The 24,904-nt window shown below is 39.9% G+C and overlaps 2 protein-coding genes across 6 annotated transcripts in view; one reads left to right on the forward strand and one right to left on the reverse strand.

Moving 5' to 3' along the window:
- Positions 1-7,549, forward strand: part of RBBP7 (retinoblastoma binding protein 7) — a 19,786-nt gene extending 12,237 nt beyond the window's left edge. Inside the window, exons 7-13 of the mRNA XM_005876619.2 lie at positions 1,589-1,749; positions 2,386-2,512; positions 2,632-2,709; positions 3,314-3,390; positions 5,112-5,169; positions 5,692-5,802; positions 7,099-7,549. Coding sequence (XP_005876681.2) covers positions 1,589-1,749; positions 2,386-2,512; positions 2,632-2,709; positions 3,314-3,390; positions 5,112-5,169; positions 5,692-5,802; positions 7,099-7,167 — 681 coding nt within the window. The 3' untranslated portion in view covers positions 7,168-7,549. The remainder of the gene's footprint in view (positions 1-1,588; positions 1,750-2,385; positions 2,513-2,631; positions 2,710-3,313; positions 3,391-5,111; positions 5,170-5,691; positions 5,803-7,098) is intronic.
- A 900-nt stretch (positions 7,550-8,449) lies between these two features.
- Positions 8,450-24,904, reverse strand: part of TXLNG (taxilin gamma) — a 52,653-nt gene continuing 36,198 nt past the window's right edge. For all 5 annotated transcript variants that reach the window (XM_014548027.1, XM_014548024.1, XM_005876620.2 and 2 more), the window contains 3 exons: positions 15,056-15,148; positions 12,983-13,078; positions 8,450-11,331 (listed from right to left, as the gene is read on the reverse strand). In XM_014548027.1, the coding sequence (XP_014403513.1) occupies positions 11,002-11,331; positions 12,983-13,078; positions 15,056-15,148 (519 nt within the window). In that variant the 3' untranslated portion in view covers positions 8,450-11,001. The remainder of the gene's footprint in view (positions 11,332-12,982; positions 13,079-15,055; positions 15,149-24,904) is intronic.

Consider the following 24,904-nt stretch of genomic DNA (forward strand, 5'->3'; position numbering starts at 1 on the left):
TCCCCTCTTTTGGTTCACAATTCAAATTCCTGATTGGACTGATGGAGCCTGTGTCACATTCCTGCTTTCCTCACAGTAGATGGGAAAGTCTCCAAAATAGGGAAGATGGGTTCTACTTAATTACTAGTACTTTTTGAAGACACCAGGCTGGGAGTTGCCAGTGACAATAATAGCTAACTTTTTCTGAGGGCTCTGCATGTGCCAGGCATCTTGCTAATCTTCGCAGGATCCATCCTTCTGAGGTGAGGAGGGGGTGGTGGCAAGAGCTCCACCCATTCCTTTCTCTTCAGTGCATGTGAATTGTGAGTCTGAGTGTGTATCAACAAACTAAGGGCATGTGTATTAATTTTTTGTTACTTGGAAAATAGCTATTACTCCTGGAAAATAGCTTAGTTACAGAAACCCTTTCAGATAAGAAAGTGATTTAAAAACAGATGAAACCATTACCAGTGTCAGTGGAACTAGTATGAACATACCTTAATGGAATTACCTCATATTTTATACAGTTGGATGAGAATCATTGCCCTATAGCTTGTAGTACTTTTTTTCATAAAGCTTAAGACTTTCCTGTTAATTTTTTGTGCGATGGTATGTCAAAAGAAGACTAATCTCTCAGAGCCTACTGGCCCCATGGCCTCTCGGGTTTGAGGAGCATGCCATGGGGTCTGTCTGCAGGCCCCAAGCTCTGGCCTCTCATAGCCTAGTAGGGCTTTCTGGGTCATTCACCTGTCATACTTCTGATGTCTGCAGTGGTTTCTCCCATGAGAGGCTTGTTCAAAGACTTTTGCCTTCTATTGAGGCACATTTTAGTTTCAATTACCAGTCTCCCAACACAGTGTGAATATTTAGGACGTGCACATCTGTTCAGTGGATACCAAATGCTGGGTTCTCTGTTATGTAATCTAGGCTAGATGAATTTTAGATACTTGACTGTATGTTGGTAGAAATTCTAATCTGAGTGTTCCTTGCCTGCCAGTGTGCTGGGTCTCCCCATGCATACCTCTATTACAGTGTATTTTCTTTGCCCTTTGCTTCTCAGATCATAGAATCTACACCTATACACTATTGTTTGTGAAGCTTCACTTTGGTTTATATTACACTCCCTTGTGTTTATTTCTAACATTCATATAGTTAATCTAGAGGCCCAGTGCACGAAATTCATGCATGGGTGGGGTCCCTAGGCCTGGCTGGCGATCAGGACCTATTGGGGCCGTCTCACCCAGTCCCGATCGGGGCCAGGCCGGCTGGGGCCTGCTGGCTGCCGGATGGGGTCTGTTGGACGGGGGAGGGGACTGTGAGAGGTTTGCCAGATGGAGAGAGGGACTAGGGGAGGTTGGCCGGCCATGGGAGGTTGACTGTGGGAGCACACTGACCACCTGGGGGCAGCTTCTACGTTGAGTGTCTTCCCCCTAGTGGTCAGTGCGCATCATAGCAACTAGAGACCAGTCATTCTGGTTGTTCAGTCCTAATGGTTGCTTAGGTTTTTATATATAGAGATAGTTTTGTTTCTAATGAAGTATTTTAAATAAGATGTTAGCGTTTAAATTCTATATTTTATGGCTTTTGTGTATTTTTTTCCCTTCTTTAGACTGTCTGTCTGTGGGATATAAACGCAGGACCAAAGGAAGGCAAAATTGTGGATGCTAAAGCCATCTTTACTGGCCACTCGGCTGTTGTTGAGGATGTGGCCTGGCACCTGCTGCACGAGTCACTGTTTGGATCTGTTGCTGATGATCAGAAGCTTATGATGTAAGGTTGAAAGTTCAGTGGGGTGGTGTTATAGGGTGTCCTGAATGACCATCAGTGATTGTGGTGGCCTATGGTTTAATTCCTTTTTTTTTTTAAAGTTATGTACTGGCTTTTAAGAAAGAAAAAAAAACAGCTTAGTAAACATGCTTGGTATGGAGGTAAATATCAAAATTGAGATCAGGGTGGCTTTTGAAGATGAGGGAGGAGAATGATTATATCAGGGCATGGCCACAGGGCTGCATTCAACAACCTAGAACTCTTTTTATCTCAAAGGAACCAATACAGGAGGCAAATAAGGAAAAATACTGAAAGTCTGGGTTGTAGGTATTAAATTGTTATGTTGTCTGCTTTGTCAATATTTTGTGTATGCTTGAAATAGTTGGTAAATTAAGACGGGAATGTAATAAATGAGAAACCAAAAATAACGGCCCTAGTTCATTCTCCTTAGGTTTAGAACATATCATTTAGCGGTTGGAAGTCTAAATTGCCAACTCTAGGTGTGGTTGGTGTCTGAAGGGGCAAGCATAGAGGTGATGTGGAGTGGAGTTGATGAGGATATGAGCTTGAGGTCTGAGAAGTTGGAGAAGGTCGAGTGGCCTCCGTGTGTGCTGTGTGCCTTGTAACTTTGTGTTTTAGATGGGACACCAGATCCAATACCACCTCCAAGCCAAGCCACCTGGTGGATGCACACACCGCTGAAGTCAATTGCCTGTCATTCAATCCCTACAGCGAGTTCATTCTCGCAACTGGCTCTGCGGATAAGGTTTTTACGTTTTTGCCTATTTGGTGTTTACAAACCCAGTTGTTTTGTACAGTAATCATTTTAAAACTCTTATGGAAAGTGCAAAAATGAATTCCTTTTCACTTGTTATTTTTCTTCAGACTGTAGCTTTATGGGATCTGCGTAATTTAAAACTAAAGCTCCATACCTTTGAATCTCATAAAGATGAAATTTTCCAGGTACGTGACAGTTTTCTGGTGTCTTTATGTCAGGTTTTAGTAACTTTTTGGCAGGGGGGAATTAAAATTTTTCTTCTTTTATATCGTGGGCATGGAATGTTGCTTTTTTAAAAAAGCTCTTTATAAGTTAACTAATGGGAAATAACTTGGAGCTTTTTGAAAGACTATTAGTTCAGAAGTAGAAGAAAAAGTCTTGCAAAACAGATCAACTTAAAAAGTGAAATCCAAGGATTCTTTAGTTAAGGTATATCCGCATGGTGGCTCCTCTAGTGAAAAAATTTCTTGTATGATGTTTAAAATAGAGATTTGTATAGGTCAAAATACACTTCACTGAAAATTTTAAAAGTTTGGGATGGTTATGGGGCTGAAAAAGATTATTGGGCTCCTAGCTGAATTCCCCTCTATTGGGGAGTGCATCCTTCCTGGGGGCAGGCCAGGGATATGAGCCATTTAAGAGCACTTGAAAGGATTGGACAAGAAGGGTGAGGGCTGTAGGCCAATGAGAGGATCCAGAACACATCATGGGAAAATAGTGAGGATTAGGATAGTATCCACAAACCTTAGAATGGATGATTTTTTTACATTTTCAAATATGTATTGCTAGGTCCACTGGTCTCCACATAACGAAACTATTCTGGCTTCAAGTGGTACTGATCGCCGCCTGAATGTGTGGGATTTAAGGTAACTCAGAATCTGGTGATGAGAAACTGCATATAAATATGCTAATCTAAGATTATGTAATTCATAAATTTAGAAGAGCGATGTGCTAAACCCCAGTTTAATAAGTCTAATGTTAAAGTAACTTTTAAGTACCTTCCTGAAGAATCTTTGTTCCAAAAGACAGAAGTAAATCAGCAAATGAGCTGTAAAATAAATTTATGCAATGTTTTATTTTTCTATTGATATTCAGGATTGAAGTTGAGGGAGGTGTGCATTTGTGTTGTAACATCCAAATGATTGTATAGAAGACACTCATGCTATAGAAAGTGGTAAAGATGTTAGTTCATGTCTCATGGGATCTCATATACATCTGCAAGACTAGTCTTAGAGGCTTTCTACCATTGATTCAATAAACAGATGAGCTTCTACTATGGGTTGTGTAACTGCTGGGGATATACTTGGGGATAGGGATAAGCAAAGCCCATGCTGTCAGAGAGTTTATGTGCTTAGGGCTCATTGTATAGTTTCCATTTTTAAAGTTCTTGACTTCAGAGTGGCCATTTAATTACCAAAGAATAGCTTTATTCCTACCTGTAGTAAATGTGTTTTGTTGAATTGGACTGAGTTTTAGTGTATTAAAACCAAACCTGCCTTAATATGAGACAGTAGAACCATCCTTCAGTGTACGGAACACAGTGCAGAATAAAATGCTGGTATTGTAAAACTTCTAAACATCTAATGTTCCGTGTTCTTATGGAACAAACTCTGGACGTGATAGATGCGTTAAAATGTAAAGGATCTTTAAAGCAGTTATTTTTTAGTATGTTTGAAAACAATTTTAGTAGTAAAATTAGAAACCTAAAACAAAAATATATAGTGGTTGTATGAGGTGATACAGCAAGGTTTAGAAGTATGGTGGCCTGGCAACTGGATTATCCCTAAAAATGCCAAGAATAAATTTGCACATATTATATAATTTCTAATTAAAATCCATTTATGACTTGCTTACTGTTAAAATTACATTAGATAAAATTACGGATTAAAGTGGTCAGTGTTAGCAATTATACTCTTGATAGGGAGAGGAGAAACATTGTCTAGCGGTCCCACGTTTGGTTTGTTTGCTTGGTTTTGTGGGAAGGAAAAAATATCACTTAGAGAAGGTTGTATGATTTGGCTGTCTTTTCCAGAAGTTATTAGCAAAGTCCACCTTTGGGCTAGATACGATATAGGGCTGATAAGTGGTGTGTTATTAAAGAGCGATTTCACTATTGAGGCTGCTGGCATTTTCTATAAATTGAAATTTTTAAGAGAGGGAGGGGGAATTTAACCTTTCCTTGGCTTATACATTCTATAAAGTTGCTTTGTTGTCATATCTTCAGATATGTGGTACTGATGTGTTATTATTTCTCATTTCTGGAATAAAAAAGGCTTTAAGAGTGAAGTGTAAGTTCTTACATGCTTTTCACCTTTTAATTCTAATGGAGTAAACACTACAATGAAAATATTGAGTGAATTGTAATATTAACAAATTATATTCTGCAGTTTCAATTATGAACAGCTCTTACCCATTTCCCGAAAATAAACAACCCACTCTCCCACCAAGTAATATAAAAACTCTAATTGATAGCAGCATAGAAATATTTTTCCAGTGTGTTTTAAGATGCACTTTCTGGGCTGACACTGGTTTTGCAAACATGCTGCAAGAATTTCAATAACAAAAGCATTATGCTCTTTCTTAATAGCAAAATTGGAGAAGAACAATCAGCAGAAGATGCAGAAGATGGGCCTCCTGAACTCCTGGTATATGTTGGCTTTCTTATGCAAGATGAAATGTCACATGCAGATTGGATTCTGTCATTGATTCCATGTATATGAAAATGAGCCAAAACTTCAAATTCTAGTTCTTAATTTCCAATTGGAGATCTTGGAGGTTGTTGTAATTGGGGTTTGACATTTATTGAAAATAGGAAATAGAGCCCAGTAGGTTTTGGCCAATGTTTCATTAAGAATAATTCCAGCTCCTGGGAAACAGTGTATAGTAACTCCTTATTGTGGGGAAAATTTTTAATGACTGGATTTTTAAGTTCCCTGCCCAGAAACTAAACTTCCTTGATCTTGTTGATGCCAATAGTGCCCATCTCCCTCCTATTCCTAATCAAATCATCTTGGCGGCCCCTTGAAGGTTAAGGTTTATGGGGTGGTGTACTAAGCCTGTGCCCTCCCTCCAAACTGCAGGACAGTGACACCCACCCCTGCCATTGCAAGACTGATGCTCTAACAAAAGATAAGAAACCAAGGCCTTTTTTTTGTTCCTATTAACAGTTTATTCATGGAGGACACACCGCCAAGATATCAGACTTCAGCTGGAACCCCAATGAGCCATGGGTCATTTGCTCGGTGTCTGAGGATAACATCATGCAGATATGGCAAATGGTGAGCTAAAATATTTTTTCTCTTAAATAACTATCTTGTAAATGAGAGATTTACTGATATAATAGAAATATTTCAAAAATCTAGATGTATATTGTACCAAATAGTTATATAAAGGGAATAATTTTAAAAAACCTTTTCCATTTTAATGACAATTTTTAGTTAAATATACATCTGTCCAGTCAGGAGAAATCTTTGTACGTATCTATAAAAACAGATGTAGACACAGCATGTGCTCTGATTTTCATGATTACTTTTCAACTGGGCTCTTGACATCACTGCTCTATATCCAATGTCTGTTGTGTCATAGACATGGAGAATAGAGGAGGAGCCCTAACCGGTTTGGCTCGGTGGATAGAGCATTGGCCTGTGGACTGAAGGGTTCCGGGTTCAATTTCGGCCAAGGGCACTTGCCCAGGTTGCGGCCTTGATCCCCAGTAGGGGCGTTCAAGAGGCAGCCAATCAATGATTCCCTCTCATCATTGATGTTTCTCTCTCCCTTCCTCTCTGAAATTATATATATATAATTTTAAAGAATAAAGGAGGAAAGTGTCAACGAGTGCACATGATACTGAGCGCTCTGAAGATTAGCACTAAGTACACGACCGACATCTCTAAGGCACTGAGGTGTTAATCAACCCTCATAAACCTCGGGGATATCACTCCCTCTAGATCAGCGGTTCTCAACCTGTGGGTCAAGACCCCTTTGGGGGTTGAACGACCCTTTCACAGGGGTCGCCTAAGACCATCGGAAAACATATATAATTACATATTGTTTTTGTGATTAATCACTATACTTTAATTATGTTCAATTTGTAACAATGAAAATACATCCTGCATATCAGATATTTACGATTCATAACAGTAGCAAAATTACAGTTATGAAGTAGCAACGAAAATAATTTTATGGTTGGGGTCACCACAACATGAACTGTATTAAAGGGTCGCAGCATTAGGAAGGTTGAGAACCACTGCTCTAAATGATGCTTGCAATGCTTTTGGGAAACACCTTTTATGAATAATAATTTAAATAAATAGTGCTTGGGCATCTAGGGGTTATATGTGGAATTATACACTGGCCTGCCTTTCCTCATTAAATTTATTAGAGTGTTTGGGGGTTGGGAAACACAAGGATAACTACTAAATAAACTACTCTAAAAATGTGTCCACTTCCAACACTGAAACACATTGCCCCGTGAATCCAAAAATCTGGATAGAATTATTAAATGCTATTTTTAGATAGTCTTGTAAAAACCATGGGGAGTTATACCTATGAATTAATTTGGTTGTTATCTCCAGGCTGAAAATATTTACAATGATGAAGAGTCAGATGTCACAACATCGGAACTGGAGGGGCAAGGATCTTAAACTCAAAGTATGAGAAATGTTTCTGTTGAATGTAATGCTAACATGAATGCTTGGTTTATCAAGCGCCAAAAAAAGCATTGTATAGTAGGAAATGTTAAGTGGGATGGCATATGGCATTCTTTACCTTCTGATTCTAGCACTTTCAAGTGAGCTATTGCGTTCTGTATCATATCGTAGCTTTTAGGGAAGAAATGTTGCTAAGAAAGAACATGACAGTTTTAAAATACAAGTAGCAGGGTAGTGCCTTTGATTAAAGTATTTTAAGTTCTTGTTTTCTGAAACTAAGTGCTTGCTGTTCCCAAATATGCAAGAATAACTTTTACACTTTTCCCCTCCAACACTTGTTGATTGGCTTTGCAGAAAATAAAGTTTGAAAATAAAATTTGTTTTATTCTTTTAGAACCTGGGTAGGGATGTGTGTCTGTCTGTCCCCTTTATTGAGGTGTGTGTTTGTGTGTGTGTGTGTGTGTGTGTCTGTCTGTCTGTCTGTCTCCCTTTCTTGTGAGCATTTCCTGAATTTCTTTCTACAGTGCATGACAGTATCCTAAATGCAAAGGTGGGAGAAGTTAGGTGTCTATTTTGTGTTTGGTAGATTTGTAAACCTAGAGAACTACCTTAACTTCTGTGTCATTTGACCCACACCCTGTTTGTGCTTTAACTTTGGGAGTGTTTTAAAGAAACACTAGATCCCCCCCCCCCCACCACCACCACCAAAAAAAAAGAATGAAAGAAAGCTTGTTTGCTTACATGACAGGGATCTACAGAGGGGACAAAACCAGCTTACAAGCTGGCCCCTCAACCTATATTGTAAGGCCTGCCAGCTAGGAATGGCTTTCACGTTTATTTTTTGAATGTTTAGACAAAAATAGAAACAAAAATATGTGACAAAAACCTTGTGTGGCCCACTATACCTAAAATACTATACCCCTGACTTAGAGAAAATTTAATGTTACATTTTGCTCATTATAAGGTCTTTCCTGTGTGTCTCTGTGTATAACAAATACCTATATATACTTAGTCCCCTGTTATTTAAATAGGTACACCCTGGAATGTGCTAAGAGTAGCCAAGACTGAAAAGGTACCAACAAACAGTGGTTTGGCTACATGAAATGGGTCTTCTGCCACCCAGAGGATAAACGGTGCCCCATCCCTTATTGCTTAAATTGTACAATAATAAAAGTACTTTTAAAGTCCAAGAAACCAACTACCTACAACTTTCTTTGGACTTTACTGTTATATATAATTAAAGCCATGTGGATAACAAAAGAATACACAGAAGCTGTTAAATTATCATACATATTTACTTAATCTATACAGAATTGAGTAGATAAAATCAGATTCACATTAGTGAAAAATCTCTACAAAATGTCCTTGAAAAGCAAAACAAGACTGCCTCTTAACAATTCGTATCCTCATGAAAGACGTGGGCTGTAAAAATAAAGCAGTGTGTTTAGCACAAACTAGAAGATATCTGCATCATTTTTTCACAGTTATTTCCATCTACAGTCTGAAAGAGGTAGATTTTTTCTGCAACACCTGAGAATTGAATTGTGATAACCAGGTGTTTATAATAAAGGCAGTTGCATACATAACTAAAAATACTGGTCTCAAGACCAAGAAATGTACTCCTACAAGTCGGGATGAAATGGTCCGTTTTCTCTACTGCCACTATAAATACACATAAGATTCCATGGTGGTGCAACAAGTGCAATTGAAGTGAATTTGACATTATTTAACCCTTTTCTGGGCCAGCCTAGTAGCAGTACAGTGTTCTAGAATATATTAGGTACAACAGCGTGCTACGAAGCCACAACACTGGGCTGGTGAGGTGACTGCTTTAGGAGAGTGTCCTTCTCAGGGTCCCATATATTTTTATTCACAGGATAATGGGAGGACAGATTCTGAAAGGACACCAAATGCATCCAAGACAGAATCAATATCCTTTAAACACCATGGTAGCATCTAGCTAAAAATACATAGTAGTAAGCCAAAAGCAGCAGGCCAAGTACTGTTAATCACATTTTTATAAAGCCCTTGAAAATAGGCAACAGGTCCAAAGATTTACAGTCTTCCACACAAACACACCACAAGGAGACGTGGTGGGCTACACAAATGGCTTAAAACATTAATAAGAGCTGTACATCCAGCAGGATTTTTGTGAAATGTGATTAGTACTAATTTTAAAGTAGATATTTCTGATAATACATACCATCATTTCCTCTCTGGGAAATGAGTCCAATATTTCATTTAGAAGCAGGGGGGAGGGGTATTTATAAGAGGCTGTTGGAGGGAGGGTATGATTGTTTCTGTTTCAAGCTCATTTTGACAGAGTGATTAGATAACCTACTTTGTGGATTTCTTTTCCTCTACCATCTGGCCCCTTGATTAATATGACCGATGGTGGAAGCTTAGATATAATCTTCCACTCCAGGTGCTGTTTCCTATCTACTGGACAATTTTCAATTCTTTCAACACAGTTTAGACCATGAATGTTTATGCAGTCTAGTAAGCAATTTAAGAAGTGTCAGTTTGGTAGTTTTGCTCAGTGGAATGTGCTAACATTAGTTCTACTGGAGCCTTTTTATCTCATAAAGTATTTCAATGCAAATTATACTAGGGACAAAAATCAAAACTTTAATCACTGCAGCTGAGCAATCATTTACTACATTTGACACTGTAAAGAACAAAGAAAAATTAATCCAAAGATGATGTGCTTAATTTCAAAAGTCCCCCCCATTCCAAGTGTAGAGATATTGATAATACTGTTTTTCTTTAAAAATAAAAACAGTAAGAAAAGGGTGAGAAACAGATGGAAAGCATTCATAATACATCCTGACTACTTAACTGTGCAAAGTTTTCCCAAAGTTAAAAATGTTGGTTCCAGTCTTTCTGTTTTGGAAATGAAATGAAATCAGTTTCAGTTGAATAGAGAACTTGGCTGATAGGACTGTTTTAAAAGTTGAACACCAATTTTAAATAGCCAGAAGGTAGTGGAGGGACTTCTGCTTGGTGAAAGCTACACATTAACTTACCTTCATTGTCTTAAAGGGATATCAGTAACTGCTTTCTGTGGGAAGTGGAGGATGTGTACCCAAATGGAAAACAAACCACCTACCCCATAAGCTTCTGGGTGGTCCAAATTCACCACTGGTTCTAACTAACCTGAAACTGAAGCAGTATGACTTAGTTACATAAACATTAAGCCTGTTTGTCGAATTATTTGCCTGCATATACTACATTGTTTACATGATACAATAGTCTGCCAAAACTTTGAGGAAATTGAGGCTACAACCACCTCAATTTGTCTAGTGATATATTATAAAAAATACTTGGAATTAAATATGCTGTTTGTTTCTGTCCCAACCCTAGAGGGGTGTTTTACTTGGCATTTAAATGGGTTATTAAACAAAACTAATCATCTTGATGTTTTCTTTTATTTATTAATATTGATGGGGGGCCAGGACGTTTAAATGAATTACTGTTTTCACATCAAGGAACCATTATCAGGACAAAGTTCTCTTGTAATGAATGGTCGGCCCTGTCTTGAGTGAAATTTTAATTAGGATGATTTTGTGCAAGGAGCAGTGAAGAAAGGACAAGGCAAATGACCACATGCATTCCAATGAAGGGAAACGAAGCAGATGTGCCACACAGCTGAGGAAAACTATTCAAAACTGCTAAGCAGCCTCCTGTACCACCTAAGTCCAGTAGTTCTAAGAAAATACAGATATGGTAGAAAAAGTAAGAAAATTTTCACCACAAAACCAATAATTACTACTAACAGAGAAAGTTATACACAAAATAGAGCTCTCAATACAGTGATCGTACTTCATCTCAGTCTACTGACTCGATGGTTGGCCCAGTGCCTAGGGATGCGGCCTTGTGTGCGGCTGGCTTCTCCTTGGCTGCCTTGGGCGCGGCCACCATGGGGACTCCAGCACCGCTGTTCCAGGCAGTGTTCAGCTCCTTAGAAGCCAGGGCTGCACAGGGCTGTGTCACACGCGGTGCTAGTTTTGCACCTGCCACTTTCCCCGAGACCTGCTCCTTTAGGACTTCCACCTTCTCGTTGAGCTCATTCCTCTCCGTCTGAAGAGCCCTGCACAGCTTCTCTAACCGTTCCAGTTTTATTTGAAAGGCCTTGTACTCTTTATCACGGACGGTTTTCTGTAGGAAAAAAAAAGACGTATGTAACCTCACTGAGGATGAATTGGGTTACTGGATACCAAAAAATTAAGTAATCTGAGCGACATTAGAAAGTACTTGTGTTTTTTTTTGTTTGTTTTGTTTTTTTATTTTTATTAGAAACATCGATGAGAGAGAAACATCGATCAGCTGCCTCCTGCACATCTCCCACTGGGGATGTGCCCGCAACCCAGGTACATGCCCTTGACCGGAATCGAACCTGGGACCTTTCAGTCCACAGGCCGACGCTCTATCCACTGAGCCAAACCGGTTTCGGCTAGAAAGTACTTGTTTAATCGCCTCATGAACATGTTCAATTCTTCAAGCATCTAACGTTCTAGCTAGCTTCACTGCAGACACATCTATGAATACCACAGGCTATTTGTAATACAATATTGTTTTAAGGTGACAAAATTCAATTCCCTTTGTCATGTTTCTTAAAACCAAAATACACTTTTAACATTTTATAGGCCCGGCTGGCATGGCTAAGTGGTTGAGCATTGATTTGTGAACTAGGAGGTCACAGTTCGATTCCTAGTCAGGCCATATGCCTGGGTTGTGGGCTTGATCCCATGAGGTGCATGGTGATAAATGATTCTCATCATTGATATTTCTCTCCCTTCCTATACCTTCCTCTCTGAAATCAAAAAATTTTTTTTAAATCATTAAAAAAAGAAACACATTTTGTATTGATGAAATATTCAGGAAATTCAAGAGACTAATTCATCACAAACTAGTAGATGAAAATTAAGGGCCACCCTAACCGGTTTGGCTCAGTGGATAGAGCATCGGCCTGCGGACTGAAGGGTCCCAGGTTCAATTCCGGTCAAGGGCATGCACCTTGGTTGCGGGCACATCCCCAGTAGGGAGTGTGCAGGAGGCAGCTGATCTATGTTTCTCTCTCATCAATGTTTCTAACTCTCTATCCCTCTCCCTTCCTCTGTAAGAAAATCAATAAAATATATATTTTTTTAAATTAAGAGCCTGATTAAAAACAGAACTCATTTTTGCATAGATTTCCTTTCTACCAATTTTCAGGTGAGAAGATCGAAGGTTTGAAATCTAGTGTGTGTAAACACATTTCAGCTTTAGAAGACTGCCTTTTTGAACAGACCAAGTTAAAACAGAAAGGGACCGGAGTTGTTCACCTGTTCTCTCACTGGGAAAGCTGACCAGTGCTTCTTGAGGCGGGGGCCCTGTTACCGACAGCACATCAGCACCAAGAAAGCCAAATTATCTGACCCCACCCAGGCATAGTGAATCAAACTTGGCGTGAGCCTAGCAGTCTGGGTCTGTCTAAACAAGCTGGAGTTAATGCAAGCTCAAGTTTGAGAAACCCTACTCTACACAAAAGCAAAATCTAGATGCTTTACAGCTTCTCCAACACAAGCCTGGGCTAATACACTGCAGACAGAGTAGGGAAGTTAATGCTTCATGCGGGCCTTACACCTACAACTGAGCTTTTCTGCCAGGAAAGCCAGCACAGGTTCCACTCAGCAATCCACCTGGCTCTGGCCAGAGTCCTGAACTATAGCACGAGTGTCACAGCACACACACCCTGCCCTGATATATACCTGAACTGTATGAGTCCCCATGACTAAGAACACACCTTAGTCACGGGAAACCACCTCACCTCTTCAGCCATCTGCAGAAGCGCTTTGTTATTGTTTTCCCACTTGGTACGCCATAATATTGTTTCTTTTTCCAGTTTTTTTATTTTCTTTGTCATCTGTGAATCAACACAATCGCAAATTTAAATTCAAAGTACCATGTCTTAGCTTAAAGTTCCTGTCCCACCACAAAAACCTTTGAATATTCCTCCCCACCCCCATCACGGCACATGCCTGACCCAGCTGACAGCTGTGCCTGAATGCTGGTAGCAGAGCTTATTTCAGAAGCTTCTAGGAACCAAAGCAGGGGTTTCATATTATGAGAAAAAGAAATCTAATCTCAATTTTGAGGCAGCAGCACATGGAGGAAGCTGTCACACATCACACCGAACTCAGTTAAGTTGGAGTGTATCTTTCATTCCATGTGGGGGGTAGCAAGAGGTGAGAACCTCCTTCTCCCCAAGTTGTACGAAAAAATGGCCATGTTTGTGAGTTTTCTGTCTGAATTGGATAATTCATATGATCCTTGGAAGAACCCCAAAAAGATTAAAAATTGGGTGCTCTACCACAACCTCTGAGACATCAGTTTCAGAACTAGAGGCAGCATAATTTAGTGATGACTCCAATAACCAAATTTGCTAATAATAAAATGGGTCCAGAAATAAAAAAATGTTTTTAAACCTATGCTACATGACCCCAGTTTTCTTAAGTTCAGAATGAGATATACCTATGCTCATCAATGAGCCCCATATTCAGGATTCCTTTATGCAGCATTGTCCCTCAGCTCTGATCCCAGTGGAGGCACCGAGCCAGATGCTGGTAGCAAGGAACAAAGATAAGACAGCCAGCGCTGCTCGGTGCATGGGTTACCCATGAAACTACAAGGCCGAGTGGGACAAAGGCTGTGGAAGAAGCCATGAAAGATCTTGGTTGAGTGCTAACCAACAGTGATCTCTAGCCACTAGCAGAGAGGAAATGTGTTCCAGTCCAAAGGATTCTCCAGAAGGATCCTGGATTGGGGAGCCCCCGTCTTAAACTCTTTCACCTCGACAGTGCCCATGCATTGGATGGAGCCCACAGCTACAGTGTTCACTGTGCGTAAGACTCCCCCCTCGACTGGAGCCTCAGCTGAAGGGACTGGCAGGCGGAACTAATCTGCAGCTCACTGAATTCTACAGATTACTGAGTCTAAAAATATCTGAAGGTAGTAATTTGAGCACTTAACATGGCTAAGCACTATCTAAAATACTCTACTTTATGAAGGGAAGGTATTTTTGTTATTTTTAACAAGGAAGGAACAGAAAGGTGCAGAAAGGTTAAATAACTTGTCTATGGTCACACATTATATGATGCAGTAGGGACATTAACCCAGAACCAACACGTAAGATTTAGTAATAGTCATGGCTAACACCTACCAAATGCTTACAAAGTGCAAGACACTGCTGTACTACTCCCCAACCCACCACCATTTTTAAAAAGCCCCCATTTTTAAGGGGAATATGCTAAGTAAACTAAGGATGGATGGGTATGGATGTATTTTGGTTCTTAGTTGACATCAAGGAAATCTCTTTTCCTTAATGTAGGCAGGAAAATGAAACAAAAGCCAAACAATTGGTTTGGTTGAGGGGAAAAAAATTCAGTGGGACTATAGTTAACACAAAAGAAAAGCTAAAAAGGTAGGAACACCAATATATACATATCAACTAACCAAAATAAGCAATTATTGTTTCAGGCTTGTATGACTTTAAATAATTTAATCTCCAAGGACACAGAACTATGTGAAGGGGGAATAGGGGAGAGGAATCACCTGAAATGAATAAAACATGACACACACACAAAAAAGAAACCACTTTATTTCTAACAAATGGTATTTAATAGAGGAATTTGCTTTAATAAAGACAATTTAAGAGCACAGAGATCACCAGCTTTGTGGGGTACACACAGGGCAAAATAACCAAATATGATGTCACTGGAGGATCAGAAAAGATGGAAGATAGTACCATAAGAACAAACTCATCCAAGTAGTGATCATGCTTAAAATAGCTTCTTTTTCAAATTCCCTTTTAAGTAACATTCTACTAAAAATATGCAAATACCTTTTCCATTTCCTGCCGGAAGGTTGTAAACAGTTCGTTGCTTTTTGCCATGGTAGTCTGGAATTCTTCAAACTTATCCATATAAAGAGAAAGCTACAGAAAAAGGTATAACATTCTGAGTTCCAGGTAAACAATTTAAAATCCCAAAGACTTTCATAATGAACACACTATGGTTAAATGTTAATTGTTACACAACTGACAGAAATAAGAACAAATGCCAAAAATAAATGTGAATAAACTATTTTAAACAAATAAGAACAAATGTGCATCCAATCCTTGGACAGTAGGCATAGATGGCTGAGTCCTAATAACCAACAGAAATGCACCCAAACTTAGGAAATCTGTTGATTTAACCATCTTTTCAGATGTAATGTTAAAAATGTAAAAATATTTACTAACTTCATTCTGCCAATTATATTAAAAATTGGAGAACTTCCCAGGCAGCGTGGCTCAGTGGTTGAACATCAACCCATGAACCAGGTCAGTTTGACTCCTGGTCAGAGCACATGCCCAGATTGTGGGCTCTATCCACAACGGGGGCCATGCAGGAGGCAGCCGATCAATAATTCTCTCTCATCATTGATGTTTCTATATCTCTCTCACTTCCTCTGAAATCAATAAAAACATATTTTTAAAAGGAAAAAACTGTACTAGGAAAAGAACATTCTTTTAGGATACTACCTGCACAATTCTTAGCTTGACATCCAAAAATATCTTTCCTTGACGTAGGCAGGAAAATAAAAGCCAAAGAACTGGTTTGGTTGGGGGAAAAAGAATTCAGTGGGAGTACAGTTAAAAAGAAAAAAGCTAAAAGGTAGAAATACTGATTTTTCATTTAACTCCTACTCTCAGAGAATTTTTATACTAGCTCGTAAAATAATGCTAACCAAGAGGCCAAGCAGAATACAGAACAGGGAGTCACCTCCTCCTAGAACAGGAATTCAGAGAAGGGGGTACACAATAGGGGTCAGAACAGAATAATTAGGGAAAGTTTCAGGTGGGCGAGGCCTGACCTAGGCCTCAAGGGTAGGCTGAATTATTTTAGACCAGAAGGGAACCTTTTAGAGTCCATCTAATATGATTATTTTCAGGATGAGAAAACAGGCCCAAAGAAATACAATGTTTTGCTCAAGGTCACACAATACATGTAAGGAAAGCAGAGAAGAATAAAAGATCATCAGTCCTAGCTGGTTTGGCTCAATGGAGCATTGGCTCTCAAACTGAAGGGACTCAGGAATAGGGAGTTCAATTCCAGTCAAGGGCATGTACCTCTATCGCAGGCTCGATCCCTTGGGGCGCTCCAGGGACATGTGGGAGGCAACCAATCGATGTCTCTCTAACATCGATGTTTCCTGTGTCTTTCCCCTTCCCCTCCACTCTCTCTAAAAATCAATGGGAAAATGTCCTCATGTGAGGATTAACAACAAAAAGATCACCAGAGGCCAAGAAACAGCATAAGTGACGCCTTTTCTCTTTTAGCAGTGCTGCATGAGGAAAATTAAACCAGCATGTGAACAGACCTGACCTAGGCCTCAAGGGTAGGTTGGAGAGGGAGTAGGATGTGAAACTGACAGAACCAACCCACCAGTTATCAGGTGGGATGGGCATATAAAGAGCACTTAGAAGCAAGCTCTGCTGAATGTGGGAGGGAGAAGCAGACTAGAAGCACTGTTACCAGTGACAAGCTAGATAGCCAAAGCATGCCTGCAGAAAGGTGAGGGCTAGGGCAAGGATGAAGACATTTAAGGGAATATTGCAGAAGAGTGCAGAGGACTTGTGAGCAGTCTGTAAAGGGACACACAATGACAGTGCCTCTGAGGCTGCTGGCCTGGAGGTGGGAACAACAGCAGTGCTCAGGCAGAATAGGGAGTTCTGGTACTTTAGGGAGATAAGAAGTTATGGCAGTTTTTATTAATGCTTCGTTTTTATTGAACATGGCACACACAGGCAGACTGCCCCATCTGAGAGGTCAATGCTGGCCCACTCTGGTAGTCAGTCAGTGGGAACTACCATGACACCTGGACTTATGTGGCTGGATTTACAACACAGTGGGTCAAGATACACCAAGTCTATGAGATCATCATCAAGTTCTGGAAACTGACATGGTAAGAGCACAGAATGAGACCGACTTTTGGGAAGGACAGCCACATTTAGGGAGCGGGAAAAGGAAGAGGTGACAGCAAAGGAAACAAACTAATGATCAAATCACATGACACAAGATGACACAGATCAGACGAAAGTTGCACTGGGTCCGGCCAGCATGGCTCAGTGGTTGAGCGTTGACCTATGAACCAGGAGGTCATGGTCTGATTCCTGGTCTGGACACATGCCTGAGTTGCAGGCTTAATCTCCAGTAGAGGGCATGGAGGAGGCAGCCGATCAATGATTCTCATCATTGATGTTTCTCTCTCTCCCTCTCCCTTTCTCTCTGAAATCAATAAAAACATATATTTTTTGGAGGAAAGGGAGGAGAGCATGTGCTGGGGGATGGGGATGGTCGGGGAGAGGTCAATGGAAGAAAAAGGAGACTTATGTAATATTTTAAACAATAAAGAATTTAAATATATATATATGCGTTTTTAAAAACCACCACCACCACCACCACCATAGCCTGGCCAGCGTAGTTCAGTGGTTGAGCGTTGACCTGTGAACCTGGAAGTCATGGTTCAATTCCCGGTCAGGGCTCATGACTGGGTTGCAGGCTCATTTCCCAGTGTGGACCATGTAGGAGGCAGCTGATCAATGATTCTCTCTCATCATTGATGTTTCCATTTCTATCCCTCTCTCCCTTCCTCTCTGAAACCAATAAAAACCATATCTTTGAAAAATAACTAATTTTGAGTCCTTACATTAAAGAAACTAATTATATAATAAATTTTTTAAATGAGTAATACTTTTTTCAACAGAATGTAATCCAGTTAATTGAAAAAGGGTGAATTATAGGTACAAACGCCTAATTTCCCTTGTTCATAAACACATGGGAAGTCTTTTCTGTACCTTTTCGTTGAGAGGGGAGGTATATGGTACCCTTACTCCACACAAGGCAACCATAAAGGAAGATTGCGTTAGGAAAAACCTAAGGGGTCTGGATTGAAAAATAGGGAGGCAACAAAGAAAAGCCCAGGCCCAGATGGCTTCATAGGTGAATTCTACCAAACATTTAAATGAGATTTCTGATTATTCTCAAATTCTTCCAAAAAATTAAACAGGAGGGGTCACTCCCAAACTTATTTTACAAAGCCAGCATTACCCTGATACCAAAGCCAGATAAGGATACTACAAGAAAATTACAGCCCTAACCGGTTTGGCTCAGTGGATAGAGCTTCGGCCTGCGGACTGACAGGTCCCAGGTTCGATTCCGGTCAAGGGCATGTACCTTGGTTGCGGGCACATCCCCAGTGGGAGGTGGGCAAGAGGCAGCTGATCGATGTTACTCTCTCATCGATGTTTCTGACTCTCTATCCCTCTCCCTTCCTCTCTGTAAAAAATCAATAAAATGTATTTTTTTTTAAAAAAAGAAAATTACAGACCAACACCCCTAATGAACATAAATACAAAAATTCTCAACAAAATACTACCAAACTGAATTTTTTAAATTTTTTTATTGATTTTTAAAGAAAGGAAGCGGGTGGGGAGATAGAGAGAGAGAAACATCAATTTGCTGTTCCACTTCTTTATGCATTCATTGGTTGCTTCTTGTATGTGCCCTGACCAGGGATGGAACCTGTAACCTTGGAGTATCGGGATGATGCTCTAACCAACTGAGCTACCTGGCCAGGGCCAAGCAAACTGAATTCAATCGTCAATGATCAAATGGGATTTACCCCGGGATGCAAGAATGGTTCAATATATGTAAATCAATAAATGTCATACACCAAAGATAAAAATCATGATTGCCTCGATAGATACAGAAAAGGCATTTGACAAAATTCAACATCCATTCATGATATAAATGCTCAACATATTTGGCATAGACGGAACATACTTCAACATAATAAAGGCCATATATGAAAGACCCACAGCTAACATCATACTTGACAGTAAAAGGCTGAAAGCTTTCCCTTTAAGATCAAGAATAAGATAAGGGTGCCCACTGGCACTACTTCTACTCAACACTACTGGAATGCCAAGCTAGAGCAATTGGGCAAGAAATAAAAGGCATCCAAATCAGAAAGGAAGAAGTAAAATTATCTCTGTATTGCTGATGATCTAATCTCATATATAGAAAATCCAAAGACTCCACCAAGACAGAACGAATTCAGTAAAGATAAAAAAATCAACATATAGAAATCAGTTCCGTTTCTATATACTAACAAAAAAATATTTGAAAAACAGAAATAAAGAACATAATCATCCTGGTTTACAATAGCATAAAAAACGATAAAATACTTAGCAATAAGTTTGAAGAAAAAAAAGAAAGATCTATACACTGAAAACTATAAGACACTGATGAAATTGAAGAAGACAGAAATAACTGGAAAGATATAGAAGAGTAATTAGTACTATTAAAATGTGTATATTACCTAAAGCCATTTATATAGTCAATGCAATAGAACCAGGTCCCTGGTTCTATTCCCTATCAAAATTCCAATGGCATTTTTTTTCATGGAAATAGAAAAAAGCAATCCTAATATTTGTATGGAACCACAAAGAACCTGAACAAAAAAATCTGTAGAAAGAACAAAACTGAAGGTGCTATGCTTCCTGATTTCAAACTATACTACAAAGCTAAAGTAATAAAACAGTATGGGACTGGCATAGAAACAGAGACCAATGGAACAGCACTGAGATCCAAGAAATAAACCTACACAAATATGGTGAAATAGGCTGATGAAAACCAAGATGGCGGCATAGGTAAACACCGGAGTTTGCTGCTTAGCACAACCACTTCAAGAATACAACTAAAAGACGGAACGGACATCATCCAGAACCACAGGAAGGCTGGCTGAGTGGAAATTCTACAACTAGAAGGAAAGAGAAAAGCATACCGAGACACAGAGGAGGTGCGGTGCGAAAGTAAAGTACAGAGGTACGGAGGCACATGCGGAGAGGGCTGGCAGCTGAGGACAAGGTTGTCTTTTTCAATTGGGAGAGAGTCTCAAGCTCTGAGCTCAGTTCCAGGCGAGTCTCTGGGGACCCAGACTCATACGGGAGAAACTAGACTGTTTGGCATCGGTCGGAACTCGAGGGCAGCTTTCTCTCGGAGGTGCTTGCAGCGATTGTCGGGACACTGAGAAGCGGGGCCTCTGAGGGCAGCCATAGCTGCTTGCTCCGCCCTGTTGATCCCCTGGGATCTCCCCCCCCCCCCCCCCAGATTACAACTCCTCAGATTCATAAGGAACACACTCAGGGGGCAGACTCAGTGAGCACCAAAGCCCCACTGAAGCAAGTCTTGCCCCAGAAGGGTGTCTTCAGCACAGAAGTTCTCCCACTGCAGACACAGCTGATTCTCACTGCCAATTGGCCTGGAGGTCAATTCCTCCCAGTGACACCTAAAACAATCAAGGCATAACTACAACAAGACTGTGCACAAAGCCCACAAGGGGGTGCACCAAGAGTGTCCACCTCAGGTAACTGGGGAGGCTGAGCCACTGGGCCCTGTAGGACACCTAGCACACAAAACCACTCTACCAACACAGGGAAGCAGACAAAATGCGAAGACAAAGAAACAGGTCACAAATGACAGAAATGGAGGACAGCAAACGACTGGATATAGAGTTCAAAACCACGGTTCTAAGATTTTTCAAGAATTTTATGGAAACCGCCGATAAATGTATTGAGATCCTTAAGAAATCTAGTGAGACCCTCGATGTTGTGATAAAGGACCAACTAGAAATTAAGCATACACTGACTGAAATAAAGAATATTATACAGACTCCCAACAGCAGACCAGAGGATCGCAAGAATCAAGTCAAAGATTTGAAATACGAAGAAGCAAAAAACACCCAACCGGAAAAGCAAAATGAAAAAAGAATCCAAAAATACGAAGATAGTGTAAGGAGCCTCTGGGACAACTTCAAGCGTACCAACATCAGAATTATAGGGGTACCAGAAGAAGAGAGAGGGCAAGATATTGAAAACCTATTTGAAGAAATAATGACAGAAAACTTCCCCTACCTGGTGAAAGAAATAGACTTCCAAGTCCAGGAAGCGCAGAGAACCCCAAACAAAAGGAATCCAAAGAGGACCACACCAAGACACATCATAATTAAAATGCCAAGAGCAAAAGACAAAGAGAGAATCTTAAAAGCAGCAAGAGAAAAAAAGTCAGTTACCTATAAGGGAGTACCCATACGACTGTCAGCTGATTTCTCAACAGAAACTTTGCAGGCCAGAAGGGAGTGGCAAGAAATATTCAAAGTGATGAATAGCAAGAACCTACAACCAAGATTACTTTATCCAGCAAAGCTATCATTCAGAATTGAAGGTCAGATAAAGAGCTTCACAGATAAGGAAAAGCTAAAGGAGTTCATCACCACCAAACCAGTATTATATGAAATGCTGAAAGGTATCCTTTAAGAAGAGGAAGAAGAAGAAAAAGGTAAAGATACAAATTATGAACAACAAATACACATCTATCAACAAGTGAATCTAAAAATCAAGTGAATAAATAATCTGATGAACAGTATGAACTGGTGATTGTAATAGAATCAGGGACATAGAAAGGGAATGGACTGACTATTCTTGGGGGGAATGGGGTGTGGGGGTGAGGGAAGAGATTGGACAATAATCGTGCACCTATGGATGAGGACAGTGGGGGGGGAGGGAGGGCACAATTGTGTGTGTAGATCTAGGAGGTGGGAGGTGGGATCTACATTGTGGATGTAGATCATTTCCAGGTGGAGGGTGGGGTGGGAACTGGGTGGAGGGGAGTTATGGTGGGAAAAAAGAGTAACTAATGTAATAATCTGAACGATAAAGATTTAATTTAAAAATATATATATATATATGGTCAACTAATGTGACAGGGAGGCCAAGAATACTCAATGGGGAAAGGACTGTCTCTTCAATAAATGGTGCTGGGAAAACTGGATATCCACATGTGAAAGAATGAAATCGGACTGCTATCTTAAACACCACTCACAAAAATTAACTTGAAATGGATTAAGAACATAAACATAAGACCTGAAACCATAATACTCCTAGAAGAAAACAAAAGTAAAAAGCTCCTGATAGTGGTCTTGGCAATGATTTTTTTGGATCTGACACCAAAAGCACAAACAACAAAAGCAAAAAAACCACAACTACATGGAAAAGCTTCTGCACAGCCTAGTTTAATCTCCTCTCTGCCTACCAACAAAGATGGGTGCTTTCTCTGCTGAGAGCCACATGCTTGGAAACTGTAGAAATAGTATGTTCCAAGATTCTAATGCAGCAATAAATGTACAAGAAAACAGGATTTCTAAAACTTAATTATATGACAACATGGATCACCCTGAGAACATTAGGCTAAGTGAGGAAAGTTAGGCAGAGAAAGATAAATACTGTATGATATATCACTTAAATGTGGATACTAAAAAAGCTCTTAAAAACAGAGTAAAATGGTGGTTACCAGAGGATGACAGGAGGGGAAATAGAACAGATATTGTTGACTGGTACAAACTTACAATGAATACTACGGCCATACTGTACTACTCAGAGATATTGTGGGTTCAGTTCCAGACCACCACAATAAAGTGAATATTGCAATAAACAGTCACAAACTTTTTGGTTTCTTATTGCATATCACGTTATGGTTACGCTATACTGTAGTCTATTAAGTGTGCAATAGCATCATGTCTAATAAAATAATGTACAGCCTTGCCAGTTTGGCTCAGTGGTTGAGTGTTGACCTATGAACCAAGAGGTCCCTGGTTCTATTCCCCAGTCAGGACACATGCCCAGGTTGTGGGCTCCATCTCCAGTGTGGAACGTGCAGGAGGCAGCCAACCAATGATTCTCTCTCATCATTGATGTTTCTCTCTTACTCTCCCTCTCCCTTCCTCTCTGAAATAAAAAAATATTTTTAATAAAAATGTATTTTTTAATCAATAAAAAACTTACTTTTAAAAAAATGTACATGCCTTAATTAAAAAACATTTAGCTAAAACCTGCTAACCATAAAAATATAGGAATCTTCTGTACAGCAGAAGAAACAACAAAATGAAACGGCAACCTATGGAATGGGAGAAAATATCTGCAAACCATATATATGATAAGCCGTTACTATCCAATTATATAAGGAACTCATACAATTCAACAGCAATAAAATAAACAATCCAATTTAAAAATGGGCAGAAGTCATGAATAGACATTTTTCCAAAGACATCCAAATGGCCAAGAGGTACATGAAAAGGTATTCAGTATCACTAATCATCAGGGCAGCAGATTTTCAACTGGTGTGCTACAAGAATTTATCACGGGCACTGACCTCTTTTCCCTTAGATTGTCAAATAAAAAAAAAAAAATGACAACAGTCAACACAACAATAGCAGCCTGGTGTGAATGAGTCAAAATCATACCTTTTCTTTTTGGTCAGATCAGCAAAAAATATTTTTGGCATGCAGGAGAATTTTACTAACTAGTTTGTGTGTGCCATGAGATGAAAAAGGTTGAAAAATCACTGCATCAGGGTAATGCAAACCAAAACCACAGTGAGATACTACCTCATTAGAATGGCTATTATTAAAAAACTAGAGGCCCGGTGCACAAAATTTGTGCACAGGAAGGGGGGAGGATGTTTGACTGATGGCTTAGGCTGAGAGGTGCTCCCGCTGTGGGATCGGGCCGAAACTGCCTCTCTGACATCCCCCGAGGGGTCCTGGATTGCGAGAGGGCGCAGGCCAGGCTGAGGGACCCCACTGGTGCAAGACCCGTCTCAGTCCCAATCGGCCAGACCACAGCAGCAAGCTAACCTACCAGTTGGGAGTGTCTGCCCCCTGGTGGTCAGTGCATGTCATAGCGCGCAGTTGAGCGGCCTTAGCATATCATTAGCATATTACGCTTTAATTGGTTGAATGGCCGACCAGACACTTAGCATATTAGGCTTTTATTATAATAGGATAATAAGAGAACAAATGTTGATAAGAATGTGGATAAAAGATAACCCTGTGCAGTGTTGGTGGGAATGTAAATTGGTACAGTATGGAGGTTTCTAAAAAAATAAAAAATAGTGTTGCCACATAATCCAGCAATCCCATTTCTGGGCATATATCTGAAAGAGATGAAATCACTATCTCAAAGAAGTATCTGCACTCACACTGCACTGTAGCATTATTCACAATAGCCAAGATATGGAAACAACCTAAGTGTCCATCGACAGATGAATGAATAAAGAAAATGTAGTGTATATACACACTGGAATATTATTCAGCCATAAAAAAAGGAAATCTTTCCATTTGTGATAACATGGATGTACCTTTAGAGCATATGCTAAGTGATATAATTCAGACAGAGCAAGACAAATACTGTATGATCTCACTTATATATATGTGCAATCTAAAAAGATAAAATCATAGAAACAGAGTAAAATGCTACTTGCCAGAGATGAGGTGTGGGGAAAATGAGGAGATGTTGTCAAAGGGTACAAACTTTGTTATAAGATGAGTAAGTTTCAGGGATCTAATATACAGCATGGTGACTATAGTCAACAATATTGTACCATATACAAAAAGAAAAAAAGAATGGGCCCTGACTGGTTTGGCTCAGTGGATAGAGCGTCGGCCTGAGGACTGAAAGGTCCCAGGTTCGATTCTGGTCAACGGCATGTACTTTGGTTGCAGGCACATCCCCAGTAGTGGGTGTGCAGGAGGCAGCTGATCGATGTTTCTCTCTCATCGATGTTTCTAACTCTCTATCCCTCTCCCTTCC

Source organism: Myotis brandtii, unplaced genomic scaffold (genome assembly GCF_000412655.1).
Source record: "Myotis brandtii unplaced genomic scaffold, ASM41265v1 scaffold490, whole genome shotgun sequence".
Classification (NCBI taxonomy): domain Eukaryota; kingdom Metazoa; phylum Chordata; class Mammalia; order Chiroptera; family Vespertilionidae; genus Myotis; species Myotis brandtii.